We start from the raw sequence: 17,277 nt of genomic DNA, 5'->3' as shown, positions 1-17,277 counted from the left end.
TAGCCGAGCCAACAATCCGGCTGCGCATAATTCCAGCCGAGGAATACTGAGGGACTTGATCGGAGCGACCTTTGACTTGCCTATTAGCAAGTGAGAAGAGATTTCGCCAGAGAGAGAAGTGAGCCGAAGATACACGGCCGCTGCGTATGCGTGAGTGGACGCGTCAGAAAATCCGTGCAATTCGCAGCGGACAGTGTCAGACCCTCGCTGAATCCATCGATTCAGTTGGAGACCGTGGAGATCGGCAAGTGAGGCCTGAAGGGCTTCTCACTTTTGCCGGACGTCAGTCGGAAGGACATCGTCCCAGTTGAGTTTAAGCTGCCACAATTGTTGCATAAAGATCTTGGCAGCGATTGTTACTGGCGTGCACCACCCCATTGGATCAAACAATTTGGCAACGTACGAGAGTATTGACCGCTTGGTTTTTGAAACGGACGGAATATGAGTTACGGTAAATTGAAACATATCGGAAGATGGGCTCCAGCTTATGCCTAAGATTCTTAGATGTTCGTCGATTCGAAGAGTGCGATCGCACGCGAGGCCGTGGTTGTCGACCTCGATATCGTTCAGCAGAGCAGCGGAATTGCTCGACCATTTTCTCAATTCGAACCGTCCCCGACCGAGCAAAGCGCAGACCTGATCGCGAGTTTGTTTGAGAAGCGGAATATCATCGGCACCGAACAGAACATCATCGACGTAGATGTTCTCATGCAGGACCGGCGCGGCAAGAGGAAACGAGCTGCCTTCGTCCGTCACGAGCTGTTGTATAACCCGAAGAGCGAGAAAGGGCGCGCACGCTGTCCCGTAAGTAACCGTGGTCAGTTGATAGGACTGCCCGGTATCTGAGCAGCCGGCGCTCCATAAGATTCGCTGGAAGTCGATGTCACGAGAGTCAACACGGATTTGGCGGTACATCTTCGCGATGTCCGCCGCATATACATACCGGAATTGCCGCCATCGCAAGATCACTGCAGGTAACTCCGTCTGGAGTTTCGGACCTGCATGCAAATGATCGTTTAACGAAGTCGAGTTTGTCGTTCGACTTGACGCGTTAAAAACGACTCTCAATCGCGTAGTGAGACTGCTGTCTCGGATGACAGGATGATGCGGAATATATACGTGCTGAGCGGAAAGAACTGAATCCGGAATTTGACGCATATGACCGAGCGCTTCGTATTCGCGCAAGAAATCGACGTAGTCGGATTTTAGAACAGCGTTCGACCGAAATCGTCGGTGAAGACTGGAGAGTGAACGCTCGGCGATAAAACGCGATTCACCAATGTCGATTGGTGGACCGCGCCTGAACGGCAGACGCACGACGTACCGACCGTCAGCATCGCGCGAATGTGTTTGTGCGAAGTACTGTTCGCACTGTTGTTCTTCTGGGCTGAGAAGTGCGCGACGCGGCACTTCTTCGACTTCCCAGAAACATCTGAGTTCTCGATCGAGAGTATCCGCGCTCGCGCAATGCTGCACGGTAACCGATCGATGCGGCGCACCGGCATCCGACGTGGGGCCTGAGAGGACCCAGCCGAAGATCGTCCGCTGGGCGATCGGTTGTCCGCTCGTTCCTTTCCGAATACCGTCAAGCAATAATTCGGGATAAAGGTCCGCACCGATGATGAGGTCGATAGATTCGGCACTGACGGGAGTCGGATCCGCGAGCGCAAGATCCTGAAGATAGCTCCAATCGCACAGAGAGAATGCCTTTGATGGCGAGTATTTAGTTAAAACTTTGAGTATCGACGCGGTCGTCGTTAACACCGGTGAGTTAGAATTGATCGGAGCGATCTTGACTTGAGCGGCGAAACGACAAATGCCCGCATCTACGCCGCCGACGGCGGAAATCGAAAGAGGCAATCGAACGCGTTGCAATTTTAAATTTTGAGCGAGACGCTCTGTGATAAAGGTGATTTCTGAGCCTTGATCAAGGAGCGCTCGCACGTTGAGTGTACGACCCGACGGCGAAAAAACAGCAACACGGGCGGTCGCGAGTAGTACATTTTTGCGCGTGGTTACCGTCGAAGTAGAAAATAGTGCCGTTACTGAGTCGTTTTCTTTTTTATCCGACGTCGCGTTTAACACGGTCGTTGAGTTTGGATTGCTAGAAGAAGAGGTCGAGTCAGAATGTAGCATCGAGTGATGTCTATTTTGACAGATTCGACATGAGTATTTGCTCGGGCACGCTTGCACGGCGTGCTTCGAGCTCAAACAATTAATACAGCGATGTGCTGATTTAATGAGTTCAGATCGCTGACTCGGCGTCTTCTTCAAGAATTGCGGGCATTTACTCAAAAAATGCGCAGCTTGACACAAAGGATACGCGAGTTTTGAAACGGTCGCTGATGCGCTTGACACCTTTTGCCCACGCATTTTTTCCGCTTTCGACGGTGACAATTCTTCAAGCGCGCGAACACGCATCTCGAGGAACCGATCGAGAGCTTCGAACAACGGAATTTGCGGGTCCTCACCGGTTTTCAATCGCCATGCCTTCCGAGTAGCATGATCCAATTTTTGCGACACGCAGTGAACGAGAATGTCACTGAGCATCTCCTCGGGCGACCGCTGAAGAGCTCTCAGCGAGGCGATAGCCCGATTCGCTTTGTCGCGAAGTTCGTTGAGTTCGCACGCGGACTCGCGCGTAGCCGTCGGGAGATCGAATAAGGCGGATACGTGCACTTCGACTAATCGGCGCTTATTATCGAAGCGTGAGGCGAGTGTTTTCCACGCGATCTCGAAATTCGTAGCAGTAATCGGAATAGATTTAATGGTATCTAACGCGCGACCAGTGAGGCTTGAGGCTAAAAAATGCATACGCGAAAAGGGAGTGAGATCTTGGTTTTGAATAATAAGCGAAGTAAATCGATCTCGAAAAGATTCCCATTCATCGAGGTTCCCGGAAAAGGGCGGGAGTTTAATCGGCGGTAAATGCGTGAGCGAAAAAGATGAACGATCTATTGTACTCATCCGATGCAGCGGAGACGATGACATCGATGGTGCAGGTTCCAGCTCCTCGAGGCAGTCGGCCATGTAGTCCAGCGTGCCTTCGTAAATCTCCTGGTGACGCTCGAACTCGGCGTCTCGGAAGTAGCTGATGTTAGCTCGTTGCTCTAGTGGGACGATCTGCACGAGGTTGGCGTGTTTGTTCACACAGGTAGTCCAGTTCTCCTTCAAGGTCCCGATCCGTTGCCGAATTTTTGCGGCAGTGTAATTGTCCTTGCCGATCTTCTTAAAATTAGTGAGACTTCGCTCGATAGTTTGCAGCAGAATGATCTGCTGCGCCAGAGGCTCGCTCATGGTAAAGCTCGCTTTGAACTCTCCTTGCTTCGAGGTAGGCGCCTGTCACCGCGCTGGAGTGGAGGAGGCCACAGAACAGATCCGCACAGAGTCACCCCGATCCGGCTCGAAGGACCAAATTTTATGTTCGTGATTCGAGGAGTTTCACTCGAATGTCGTGAACGCGTGCGGCGGGTTCCGCTCCGCGAGAACGCGGGATGAATGTGCGATGAGAGAGACGGCGGTATAGCGTTGAGAAGGAGCGAGAGAGACAGAGTGATAGAACGTTGAGAAGGAAAGAGAGAGACAGAATGATAGTGGACCGCGACCGCGAGACTGAAGATTGAAGACGGGAGCGAGCGAGAGGAACAGATTTATAAATGCACCATGGTTGAATCAAATTAACAACACTGTCATTTATTCACTTTGTCCGAATTAAATATAATGATGCGAATCGTATCACGGACGCGACACTTAGATAGAGTTCCGCGTTCCCGTTACTAATGATAAGTCCGCCAAGTTGTTCGAATTCTCAAGGTGCAGACGCGATCTCGATCGTATGATTTCTCGTTGGCTTCTGACAAAGAGTCGGCGGGAACGCCGGTTCGCTCCTCAATTTGCCCATGCGAGAAGAAGCAAAAAAACAGTTTGACCGGGAAACACTTCAAGGTGTTTTCTGCGTGCGAAAGTCGTGATAGAACAACGAATAAACAAGAGACGTTGAAAACAAGTCGAAGGGTACTTTCGCAAACGAGAATCTGTCGACGAGAGTCATGCCAAAATATTTAATTTTTAAGACGATAATCACAAAGGACGGCCGTTACTGCGAGGCTGACACAAATAACGCGAGTAATTTAAAAATATTGACACAATAAGCAAGATCGAACGACTTGGCGGACCGACAATTTGAACGACATAAATTTACAGAATAGATAGACTCGAATTTAATAAAAGTGTTGACGGTCCTTAACATATAGTCTATATTAACTCAATTCAAGGAAGACTTCCAATTTTTCCTCGTACGACACTACAGGTCATCACAAGTCTATACTTATACATATCTTAAAAGATGTAGGTATGTATGTATCACTTTATATTATTATAAGTCTAATAACTAATTATAATGTGAAATAATCACAGATTCTAAACAAACAAATCCAGACTATCTTTTATTCATAGTATTTATCACATTTCAGTTGTAAATATATTTGTTCAATTTCAGGGTTGTATAAAACAACACTTCTAGCATACCATTAGGAAAGTACTTGATATTATGGTATTTCTCACTACATCAGGATACCGAAGCCACAACTCAAGCTCAGTATTCTTTTCCTTAATATTATGGATAGAAAGACCAGCTATATTACTATCAGGGCAACAATTGTATCACCGATAAGAGATTAATTAAAGAGTCTCACACATTTCTTATATCCAGTCTAACTTAGTTGTTTAATTAATTAACACGCATCAAGAGAATCACAGTTTATCATATATATTAATAAACAAATGTTTTACGTGTTATATTCCATCACTGTATTAAACACAGGTAAGATAAATCACTCTTGATTATTTATTTGTCTAGTTAGATTATAGTTATTATTAATATTATTAATTCTGAATTAATATTTGATGTTTAGATCTAGCACAGTGCAAGAAGAGCAAATTATGCTACGATTATAGTCTATATTAACTCAGTTCATGGAAGACTTCTAATTTTATTCTTCATACGACATTGCAAGTTATCACAAGTCTATACTTATATATATTTAAAATATAGGTATGTGTGTATTACTTTTATATTATTATAAGTCTAATAACCAATTACAATATGAAATACAGGTTCTAAACGAACGGATCCAAACTATATGTTATTTATAATATTTATCACGTTTCAAAGTTATAAATATATTTGTTCAATTTCAGGGTTGTGTAAAACAACGCTTCTCACATGCCACTAAGAAAGTACTACATATTATGATATCTCTCACTACACCAAGATAACAAGGCCACGTATTCAAGCTCAATAATCTTTTCCTAAATATTATAGATAAAAGACCAGCTATGTGACTATAAAGACAACAACTGTGTCACCAATAAGAGATTAATTAGAGAGACTCACACATTTCTTATATCCAGTCTAACTTAATTATTTAGTCGATTTATACGTATCAGGAGAATCACAGTTTATCATATATATTAATAAACACTGTTTTACGTGTTGCATTCCATTACTGTATCAAATACAAGTAATATAAATCACTCTTAACTATTCATTTATCTAATTAGATTATAACTATTATTAATATTATTAATTCTAAGTTAATATTTAATGTTTTAGATCTACACAGCATAAGAGCAATTTATGCTACAATTATAGTCTATATTAACTCAATTCAAGGAAGACTTCTTATTTTCTTCATACGACGTTCCTTTATGTTGCAGATATAGAGATCAGATATATATAATTGTATAAGTAGGTCAGCAGTTGTACAATTATTGAATTTCACACAACGTCTTATATCGAGTCTAAACTCAATTAGATAAGTATATGCATGTATATTGAATACACATACACACATTAATACCTATTATAACTATTGCCTCCAATGTCTAATTCCCTAATGTTATTTTAATATATTCTCTTTTTATAACAACCTATCACTGTGTTACGCACAAAGAAAGTACAAGACCCTCTCAGTCATAAGTTATATTATTTCCAAAATGGGTTAATAATAATTGTTAATTATCATTGTCACTCTGGAGATTACAACTAGGTATACAGATGATAAAGGCACTTATCAGGCCATCAATATTTTCGCCTGATTTATCGAGTAATTCATACGATATGCAGATACATTTATGTAAGTTCAATACCTATACACATCAGATATTGTTCGATATATATGTCTAACAACCAGCAATTTATTAGTGAAGAATTCTAACAATACTAAATTTCCTTTTAATCATTTTCAGATAAAAGGATGGCCAGAGGAATAGCTGCGTCATCAAGGGGGACGCAAAAGTATAAGGAATACTAATATAGTTTAACTAAGAGTCACCTATAGTTTAAGACCAGTTTAGTTGAGATATGGTTTCTAATACCACATTCAATTTAAATGTTAATGACTTTGTTTATAGTAATAATAATAATAATAAAAGAATCCTATATGTCACATCACATTTCACAGTCTACCTTGTTTTAAGTATATACAAGCACTAATTTACAAGTATTCAAACTCAACTGTTTACACCAATTTAATAAATCAATTATTAGTTAAATTGAGTCAATAATGTCTAGTATAGCTATATAAAATTTATTATACAACTATTATATAGATCAAAAAATTCGCGGTTTTCCTCATCAACCAATAAACGATTGCCAGCGTATAGCAAGCAAGCTGCCAACCTGGTTGAGCACGCGCGCACTGCGCAAAGCATATGCGCCGTAACAAAAGCTGCCACGTGTAATTTATTTCGATACACTAATATAGCAAAGAATATTAAAAATCTATCTAAATTAGATTATAAGCACTTGCACAAATACGTGTCTATTGTTCATGAGGCAGTAAAATGCACTTAGTTTAATTTATTAAGTATTTAAAAGTCAATATTTGAATGAAAATTACTGAAATTGACAGAGCCAATAAGAGGCTGCTAACATGCACCGACACAATGTGGCCAACCTACTTTTGAGCACGCGAGCGCATTATTCTAGTGTATAATTGTAAAAGTTTAATAGTCAATTTAAACAATAATAAGCGAATTTGATTTATATAGAACTTTAAACTCACTTAATAAAAAACGGTCAAGGTAATTCCAAATTCTCCAAAATCTTTTACTATCTTATATCTGGCAGGAGATTTTAAATCACCATTGCAACTCCTTTTCTTTGTTCAACCAAAAATTATATCTCATACACAAGAAAAAATTCCTATGGCTACGTAAATCGCATGAAACAGAGTACATTAAAAATATTGATCCTATCGAATTGAAAACAACATCATCGACAAATATTGTTGATAACACTGTTTCTGCCAACAGTTTTCGTTATGCTACACATAACCCTTTACAACAAACTAACCAGAAATGGTTTATTAATTTAACTGATAAAAAAATTTCCCCCAATGTAACCAATCTATTACAATTGGGAGGTGAATTTAGTCTCCCAGTTAACTTAAATAAAAAAGTAGCTATACACGAATTCATCAAAGATATAGAAAGCAATTCTAATGGGATCAGAAATCTTACTTCGATTCGTAATGCTGCCATTCCACAATTTTCATTATTTTTAAACAATAACGACAAAAAAACGGATATACAAGAAAAATTATTTCACATGCATAAAGACACAATTAAATTCTGCAATCAAAATCCTAATATTTTATTTACTAGAGCAGATAAAGGCAGCATTACAGTCGCACTAGAAAAAGAATTTTATATAAAAAAAGTTGAGAGTTTCCTAGAAGACGATTCTACGTATACCATAGTTAAAAACAATCCATCAACAAAAATAGAAAAAGACCTCAATATTTGTTTAAAAAAATGGTTGAAAAAAGATTTCATCAACAAAAAAGAATATTATTATTTATTTTCAAGCGACTCTCTTCTTCCTAAAGCCTATGGGCTCCCCAAGATCCACAAGGAAAATATTCCTTTTAGATTAATAGTTTCCTCAATAAATACTTCTCTATATAATATTGCTTCTTCCTTTCATAAAATTTTAAAAGATAGCCTTCCTAGAGCGGACAGTTTTGTAAATAACAGTTTTGATATATGCAACATTCTATCAGGGAAAACAATACAAGATACCGACATAATAGTTTCATTGGACGTTGTTTCATTATTTACTAATGTTTCCGTAGATCTTGCATTAAACGGTATCAATAATAGATGGCATTTTATAGAGTCACACATAAAGATTCCCAAAAATGAATTCATAGGTATGATAAAATTTATATTAACTTCTACATTTTTCACTTTTAATAACATAACTTACAAACAAATTTATGGGACTCCTATGAGTTCCCCATTTTCTCCGATCATTGCCGATATAGTCATGCAGGACTTGGAAACATTAGTAATTAGTAATTTAAATTGCGAAATGACTTTCTATTTCCGTTATGTAGACGACATTATTTTATGCACTTCCGCTGACAATATTACATATGTTTTGAACGAATTCAACAATTATAACGATAGACTACAATTTACATTGGAAAAAGCGGATAATCGTTGTATAAGCTTTTTAGACATAATGATCAAAGTAATAGATAATAAAATTTATTTAGATTGGTATCACAAAAAGACATTCTCAGGTAGATTACTTTCATTTTTTTCAAATCATCCGACTTGTCATAAAATAGGAACAATTTATAACTTGGTAGATAGAGCTTTATTACTATCACATCCGCAATTTCACAAAAAAAATATAGAGAAAGCTATTAACATTTTGCTATCCAACGGTTATCCTCTTGATCTAATTTTCACAGAAATAAAACGCAGATTAAAAAATCTCTCAACTAAGAAATTTAACAAGCCTAATAATAACAATATAACAGATACCAATAATACTAATACTAACATTAAATATTTTGTCATACCATATATAGAATCAATATCTGAGAAAGTTGCTTCAGCAATAAGAAGACCTGACGTAGTGGTAGGATATCGTTGCATTAAAAAATTGAATGACTTCATAAAAGTTCAAAAGGACAAAAATAATTAATTAATGAAAGGCTCGTATAAATTAAACAAAATTAAACAATCATATATAGTAGGCCAACTAAACGAGCAAATAAATAAGATGTAAAAATTTTTTTATTAATAGTTAAATCATTAAATTAACATTCCGTTACAGAATCGATATAAATTGTAAACGTTTCGACTGCACTACAGTCTTTATCAATACATAAAAATTAAATATTAAAATATAAAGTTAGATGTTAAAAATACAAAGTTAGTTAAATATTAAAATATAAAATTGAAACGATTCTTCGCTGTTGACCAATAGATATGCAAGGCGATTGGTCTGAGATGCCAAGTTATGCGACATTTGAGCATGCTACGGATATAATACGCGAATTAAATCAATGTCAGAGAAAATTAAAAAATCTTTCAACTTACATTATCGTTTCAACAAGTCCTTTTCCCCGATATTTCAAGTGTGTGTTGCGAAGTCTGAATACCAAATGTCAAAATAGAGAGCGTGATGTATTTATTTATTACCAATGTTTTTTCTAAATTATGATTCAGCAAATTTTTTAAGTATGTCAAAATAACTACTGTCTAACAATTCGGTGTCTGTATTTAAATTAATTCCATTTTTCTGTTCTTTAATGTGGATCATTTCAGATATTAGTCTTTTATGGTAATTCTTTTCATGATCCATAATTTTAATATTGTCCCAGTCAAATGTATGTTGTTCGTTTAGAATGTGTTCCGTGATAACCGAATGTCTAGCAGAGTCTAATTTAATATTATTTTTATGTTCTTTAAGTCTCGTTCCTAACTGTCTTTTTGTCTGTCCGACATATATGGCGTCACAATCGTTGCAATTCAATTTATAAATAACGTTAGAATTCGTGGGGCAATTATTTTTGTCCTATTGAACTTTTATGAAGTCATTCAATTTTTTAATGCAACGATATCCTACCACTACGTCAGGTCTTCTTATTGCTGAAGCAACTTTCTCAGATATTGATTCTATATATGGTATGACAAAATATTTAATGTTAGTATTAGTATTATTAGTATCTGTTATATTGTTATTATTAGGCTTGTTAAATTTCTTAGTTAAGAGATTCTTTAATCTGCGTTTTATTTCTGTGAAAATTAGATCAAGAGGATAACCGTTGGATAGCAAAATGTTGATAGCTTTCTCTATATTTTTTTTGTAAAATTGCGGATGTGATAGTAATAAAGCTCTATCTACCAAGTTATAAATTGTTCCTATTTTATGACAAGTCGGATGATTTGAAAAAAATGAAAGTAATCTACCTGAGAATGTCTTTTTGTGATACCAATCTAAATAAATTTTGTTATCTATTACTTTGATCATTATGTCTAAAAAGCTTATACAACGATTATCCTCCTTTTCCAATGTAAATTGTAGTCTATCGTTATAATTGTTGAATTCGTTCAAAACATATGTAATATTGTCAGCGGAAGTGCATAAAATAATGTCGTCTACATAACGGAAATAGAAAGTCATTTCGCAATTTAAATTACTAATTACTAATGTTTCCAAGTCCTGCATGACTATATCGGCAATGATCGGAGAAAGTGGGGAACCCATAGGAGTCCCATAAATTTGTTTGTAAGTTATGTTATTAAAAGTGAAAAATGTAGAAGTTAATATAAATTTTATCATACCTATGAATTCATTTTTGGGAATCTTTGTGTGTGACTCTATAAAATGCCATCTATTATTGATACCGTTTAATGCAAGATCTACGGAAACATTAGTAAATAATGAAACAACGTCCAATGAAGCTATTATGTCGGTATCTTGTATTGTTTTCCCTGATAGAATGTTGCATATATCAAAACTGTTATTTACAAAACTGTCCGCTCTAGGAAGGCTATCTTTTAAAATTTTATGAAAGAAAGAAGCAATATTATATAGAGAAGTATTTATTGAGGAAACTATTAATCTAAAAGGAATATTTTCCTTGTGGATCTTGGGGAGCCCATAAGCTTTAGGAAGAAGAGAGTCGCTTGAAAATAAATAATAATATTCTTTTTTGTTGATGAAGTCTTTTTTCAACCATTTTTTTAAACAAATATTGAGGTCTTTTTCTATTTTTGTTGATGGATTGTTTTTAACTATGGTATACGTAGAATCGTCTTCTAGGAGACTCTCAACTTTTTTTATATAAAATTCTTTTTCTAGTGCGACTGTAATGCTGCCTTTATCTGCTCTAGTAAATAAAATATTAGGGTTTTGATTGCAGAATTTAATTGTGTCTTTATGCATGTGAAATAATTTTTCTTGTATGTCCGTTTTTTTGTCGTTATTGTTTAAAAATAATGAAAATTGTGGAATGGCAGCATTACGAATCGAAGTAAGATTTCTGATCCCGTTAGAATTGCTTTCTATATCTTTGATGAATTCGTGTATAGCTACTTTTTTATTTAAGTTAACTGGGAGACTAAATTCACCTCCCAATTGTAATAGATTGGTTACATTGGGGGGAATTTTTTTATCAGTTAAATTAATAAACCATTTCTGGTTAGTTTGTTGTAAAGGGTTATGTGTAGCATAACGAAAACTGTTGGCAGAAACAGTGTTATCAACAATATTTGTCGATGATGTTGTTTTTAATTCGATAGGATCAATATTTTTAATGTACTCTGTTTCATGCGATTTACGTAGCCATAGGAATTTTTTCTTATGTATGAGATATAATTTTTGGTTGAACAAAGAAAAGGAGTTGCAATGGTGATTTAAAATCTCCTGCCAGATATAAGATGGTAAAAGATTTTGGAGAATTTGGAATTGCCTTGACCGTTTTTTATTAAGTGAGTTTAAAGTTCTATATAAATCAAATATCTCTATGTTAAGAATTTCAGTTTTGATATTATGCAACAAAAATAATTGCCCCACGAATTCTAATGTTATTTATAAATTGAATTGCAACGATTGTGACGCCACATATGTCGGACAGACAAAAAGACAGTTAGGAACGAGACTTAAAGAACATAAAAATAATATTAAATTAGACTCTGCTAGACATTCGGTTGTCACAGAACACATTCTAAACGAACAACATACATTTGACTGGGACAATATTAAAATTATGGATCACGAAAAGAACTACCATAAAAGACTAATATCTGAAATGATCCACATTAAAGAACAGAAAAATGGAATTAATTTAAATACAGACACCGAATTGTTAGACAGTAGTTATTTTGACATACTTAAAAAATTTGCTGAATCATAATTTAGAAAAAACATTGGTAATAAATAAATACATCACGCTCTCTATTTTGACATTTGGTATTCAGACTTCGCAACACACACTTGAAATATCGGGGAAAAGGACTTGTTAAAACGATAATGTAAGTTGAAAGATTTTTTAATTTTCTCTGACATTGATTTAATTCGCGTATTATATCCGTAGCATGCTCAAATGTCGCATAACTTGGCATCTCAGACCAATCGTCTTGCATATCTATTGGTCAACAGCGAAGAATCGTTTCAATTTTATATTTTAATATTTAACTAACTTTGTATTTTTAACATTTAACTTTGTATTTTAATTTTTAACTTTTATGTATTGATAAAGACTGTAGTGCAGTCGAAACGTTTACAATTCATATCGATTCTGTAACGGAATGTTAATTTAATTATTTAACTATTAATAAAAGTTTTTACACCTTATTTATTTGCTCGTTCAGTTGGCCTACTATATATGATTTGTTTAATAATAAGCGATATTCTCGTTAGTACTCACTACTTAATCACATCAGATCAGCATAAAAGACACATATAAGCTGATCTCTACTCCAGGAAAAATCCAGAACGGCTCAATAACGATTCCAAAAATTTCACACAGGAGAGAGAAGGACAGCAATGATCCAACTTAATAAATTGTCATTTCTAATAAAACGGTTGTATTTTGGTGTTCAAAACTTTCATAGACACCAGAAAATAACACAAAGAGTACACCAAAAATAGTTTTTAACATATAAAAAATGTTTAAGATCAATAAATGTATATTACACTGCAGGTCTGTTGGAGCAAGAGAGACAGTGACAGTCGGAGATGAAAACTAATGTTTTCAGCCAAATTAAACAATTCTGTCACTGCAAACTTCCACAGACACTATTGAATGTTAATAGGAATATATTAAAAATATTTTCCCACATGCAGTAAATGTCTAAAGTCCAGAATATACACTTCTAACATAAGTCTATTAGTGCGAGAGAGACATCAATAGCCTTAACACAAATTCACTTATTTTGTCTAAAATAATTTATAGACTTGTCTAAGATTTATGTGTACGATAAAGTTCATTACAACAAACAATCTGACAACAAAATAATCCAGTTTAAATGCACTTTTAAGTCACTTATCGAGTGTCTAACTACCTGTCAAAAAATCACCAGACAGGCAGAGCACGTGTTAATACTTTGGAGGCTTATTTTAAACAAACTAATTGTTTAATCAACTTGCCTCCATTTGCCATTAATCTTAGCACTACAAACAATAATCCAATAATGTTTTTGGCACCCAAAACCGAAAAATAACCACTTTTATAGGTACTTATGTACGGAGCGTACTCAGTGCACGTGCACCGAGAAGATAGTCTCTCGACGGACTCCAACCTTTTTCTTTTTTTACGTCCGAAAAGTGTTCAACACATACCCTCCACCTCGGGGGAGGCTTCGGGTTATGCGGGGATGGGAATGGGCCTTCTGCCCATTCCCATGAGAGAGACCGAGAGTGTCTTTAAGCCAGTGCTGACCTTTTCGATTGAGATTATCCTGGGTTTCAGCACTGGCTTCTTGTTTTTATCCAGGGAGTTTTTCGGGGGAGCAGAGGGTTGGACATGTGCCTGAGCGGTTCTTGGCCTCCGCGTCCCCTTTTCCTCTTCTCCGGGTTCTCTGGATTTCGTCGCCGCCGTTACTGTCGCATACGTCCTTTGGGGTTTTACCCCTGTTGTTGTAGACGAGCCTTTCGCGACAGTCTTTCCCACCGGGGGCCGGAAACTTCTCTCCGGTGGGAGTCTTTCTTCGATTACCGCCATTCTGGCGTTAATAATCTCGCCTACCTGTTTGATCAGGGAGGCCTCGAGATCAGCCATCTTTTTCTCGGGAATCTGTTGAGTAGGTCCCCGGGCTTCTTTTATTGCCGCTCTTGCCTGGGAGTTGTCGGTCTTCTTGACCTGCACTTCCTTTTCAGCTGCGGCAAACTCCATCCTTAGGCACTTGATTTCCTCGCGAAATCCTTGTACCGTTCGCTTCATGGAGGTGATCTCCGCTTTAAGTTGGCGGTTCTCCTCCATGAGCTTTCTGTTCTCGTCGTTCTCGGTACGGCGACACAGTTCTTTTAGGGCTGTGGAAATCACCCCTGCCACGTCCTTCAGGATTCTGCGAGATGTGCCTTTATATCCCTTGGTGAAGTTGGATATCTTCTCGATGTCCTGGATGGATTTCTTCACCTCTTTCATTATTTTGGCGGAAGTGAGGTCGGGGATCTCCCGTCTCTCTCCTTCCGCTTCTATTCCCTCTTCTCGTGCCACTCCCATGAGCATTTTCATGGACCGAGTATTGGCTTTCTCGGTCCAGTTTTCATGGAGGTTCCTTTCTGCCTGGAGGTCTTCCTCCTCTACTTGCCTCTTGACCAGTTCCATTTTGGCCTTGCCAATCTCTACGAATAGGCCGCTTTTGGGTGGTCTTTCCCTCTTCCTCTTCTGTCCTCCGGGTGCGAAGGGGATCACCCTGTATCCTTTCCTCGTACTTCCGTCCCTCATCACAATATCCACCTCCTCTCTCTTCTCCTCTGCTCCTCCTTCCACGTCCACATCCTCGTTCTCATCGTCCGACTCCGGTTCCGGTTCCGAGGAGGAGAAGGAGGGCGATAACGTCCACCTTCTCTTCTTCCTTCCTTGCAGGCTCTTATATGTCCTCCTTTCCCTTATTTCCTTCTCCTCGTCCTCCTTTATTATTTGGTGGTCGTCATCAGGAGGGAGGGGGGCTGCTTGAGCGGCGGCCTTTGACTCCTCGCTCACTTCCTCCCTCTTTCCGGCACTAGGCTCCGACTGCGGCACGGTGACAGGCATGTTCTCGGTTCCCTCCTTCGTTGATCGAAGGATTCTACCGGGTGCCTGGCTGTGATCGGAGTCCACGATCTCCGTGTCACTCGCCGAGTCGTCTCCTCTCTCCTTGGTTGGAGCACTTACCTCCTTCTTCGTTGCGGTAGTTTTGGTTTTTCTGCACTTCATTTTAGTTGATCCCACTCTCCCGTCACGGCTCCTGTCCCCCAGGGTATACCCCCACCGACCAAGGGGTGCCCCGAAACATGACCGGCCACACCCCAAGGCCGGGCCCCAAGTTCCCCCGGGAAGGGGACGTACGTCATTGGCCGGGGGGATACCGCACCCCGGCCTGACCCCGAGCCCCTTACACACCCGTGTGGGATTTGACGCCCACACGGGCTTTCAGGGGTCCCGCGCCTCCGACAACGTGGGCACCGTGACGGGCGGCGCCACCCGGGGGCCCCACGAACGCTTTGGACAGGGTCGCCGCTCACCGGCCCTGCCCTGCACGCCGTGGCGACCAGCATATGTGGGCGCCCCTCGTCGAAGGCTTTAGACGAGGGGCAGGCGCCACTCCGGTCGGTCGGTTCGGAAGAGGAAACGGTCCCGACCGACCGGGGATATCCACTCTCGCCCCAGGCCCCGCCTCGGAAACGTCCGAGCGACCCTGGTGCAGGGCGGCCGCGGCACCCTCCGGGCTATGCCCCTTGGGTAACCCCTCCGGGCTATGCCCCTTGGGTAACCGCGGCGCGCCTTCTCCGCCATCCTCGGCCCGGATTCGGAAACGTCCGAGCGGCCCGAGGATGGCAAGTCGCAGGGACACTGGGACGAGAGCACGCTCTCCAACCAGCACCCTGCGACTTCCATCTCGCCGTCGAGCCCCGCCTCGTAATATGTCCGAGCGGCCTCGACGGCCGACCCGCGTGGTCCCCTCCGGGCAGTGCCCCTTGGGTAAACCCTCCGGGCTACGCCTTTCGAGTGACCACGCGTGGCCGTCTGCGCCGACCCAGCCCTGCCTCGGAAACGTCCGAGCGGCCTGGGTGCGGCCTACCCCAGGGACGCTGGGATGGGGACCCAGGCTACCCAGCCTGGAGACCCCCAACCAGCACCCTGAGGCACCTCCCTGTCCTCCAGAACCGTTCCACGAACGGGCCCCGAAGACCGATCAACATGGCCCTCTCCGGGCAAAGCCCCTTGGGACAACCCTCCGGGCAAAGCCCCTTGGGACAACACTCCGGGCAAAGCCCCTCGGGTGACCATGTTGACCCCTCCGCCGGCGCGACCCCCTCCGGGCAAAGCCCCTCGGGTAGTCGCGCGCGGCCCCTCCGATGCGGCCCCCGCCGATCCCACCCCCCAGGTGTAACCCCAGAGCAGGCCCTCCCCTTGACAGAGGGGAGAGAAAAACCCTCGGGCGGCGAAAGCCGCCTACCTGACAGGCGTGTCAGGCCACAGAGTATGGTGGGAAGGGAAGCGCCGAAGCGCCGTGCAGTCCCTTCTCCTAACGGTGTTATGCCACCGGGCGTTTGAATTCCGGGTCGCCATCCCTTACCACATACGAGCCGAAGCTCTAACGGGGAAGTGGGCCCCGTCTCCCCGGGATGTGGAATTCTTCCACACCCCGAGGAGAGTTTCCAGAGACGGAGGGCGTGCCCCCGAGACCGGGGGCAGTGTACCTCGGGAGGTACAGACCGCTCTTGGCACCCCTCGCAAGGCTATTCCCTTGCGAAGAGTGAGCCCCCCCACCACGACAAGGTGGCGGTCCACGAGGGGGACGGATTCCAACCTAACCTAACCTTTTTTTTTTATAGTGAAGAAATTTGCTTTAACCAACAAACCGTACCGACTGGGTCCTAAGGGAGGACCCAGAAGGCGTGTGGGGGATTCTCCACCTCTGAAGGAGGTGGTCTGACCCAACCTAAAACCTCACTGAAACCCTTGCCTTGACGGGTATTGTCCACCGGGAACCGCTTTCGCATAACTTCCAGTGGACACCCTCGGCCATGACCCCTTTCGGGGCTCTTCCCCCTGGAAGAAGGTGGTGTTTCCTCCAGGAACACACTTCCCGTGCACACTCTCCCTACCTGGGAGCCAGGTTCCAAACCCCCTCTCTTCGTCCCAGGGACAGCGTGCAATGAGATTGGAGCCCTCACTCCTTACTCGTGCCGTCCCCGACGGAAGCGGTGAAAACCGCCCGACAATAAACAACAAGACGTCACATGGACGTCACCAACTATAC

At 41.0% G+C, this 17,277-nt stretch overlaps 1 protein-coding gene and 1 long non-coding RNA gene across 2 annotated transcripts; one reads left to right on the top strand and one right to left on the bottom strand.

The window, feature by feature from the left end:
• Positions 1 to 267: 267 nt before the first annotated feature.
• LOC114942164 (uncharacterized) lies at positions 268 to 3,297 on the bottom strand. The gene has a single exon (XM_085485676.1). The coding sequence runs from the start codon at positions 3,295 to 3,297 to the stop codon at positions 268 to 270; it is 3,030 nt and encodes a 1,009-aa protein (XP_085341802.1).
• Positions 3,298 to 4,362: 1,065 nt separating this feature from the next.
• Positions 4,363 to 6,357, top strand: LOC114942168 (uncharacterized). Its single transcript, XR_014925389.1, has 3 exons — positions 4,363 to 4,822; positions 5,615 to 6,137; positions 6,250 to 6,357. It is a non-coding gene; the product is annotated as an uncharacterized LOC114942168 (long non-coding RNA).
• The last annotated feature ends 10,920 nt before the right edge of the window (positions 6,358 to 17,277 follow it).

The sequence above is a fragment of the Nylanderia fulva genome, unplaced genomic scaffold, assembly GCF_048542155.1.
Source record: "Nylanderia fulva isolate GAGA-0341 unplaced genomic scaffold, ASM4854215v1 Scaffold386, whole genome shotgun sequence".
Taxonomy (NCBI): domain Eukaryota; kingdom Metazoa; phylum Arthropoda; class Insecta; order Hymenoptera; family Formicidae; genus Nylanderia; species Nylanderia fulva.
The sequence above is the reverse complement of the archived record's forward strand: the minus strand, read 5'-3'. Positions and strand labels throughout refer to the sequence as shown.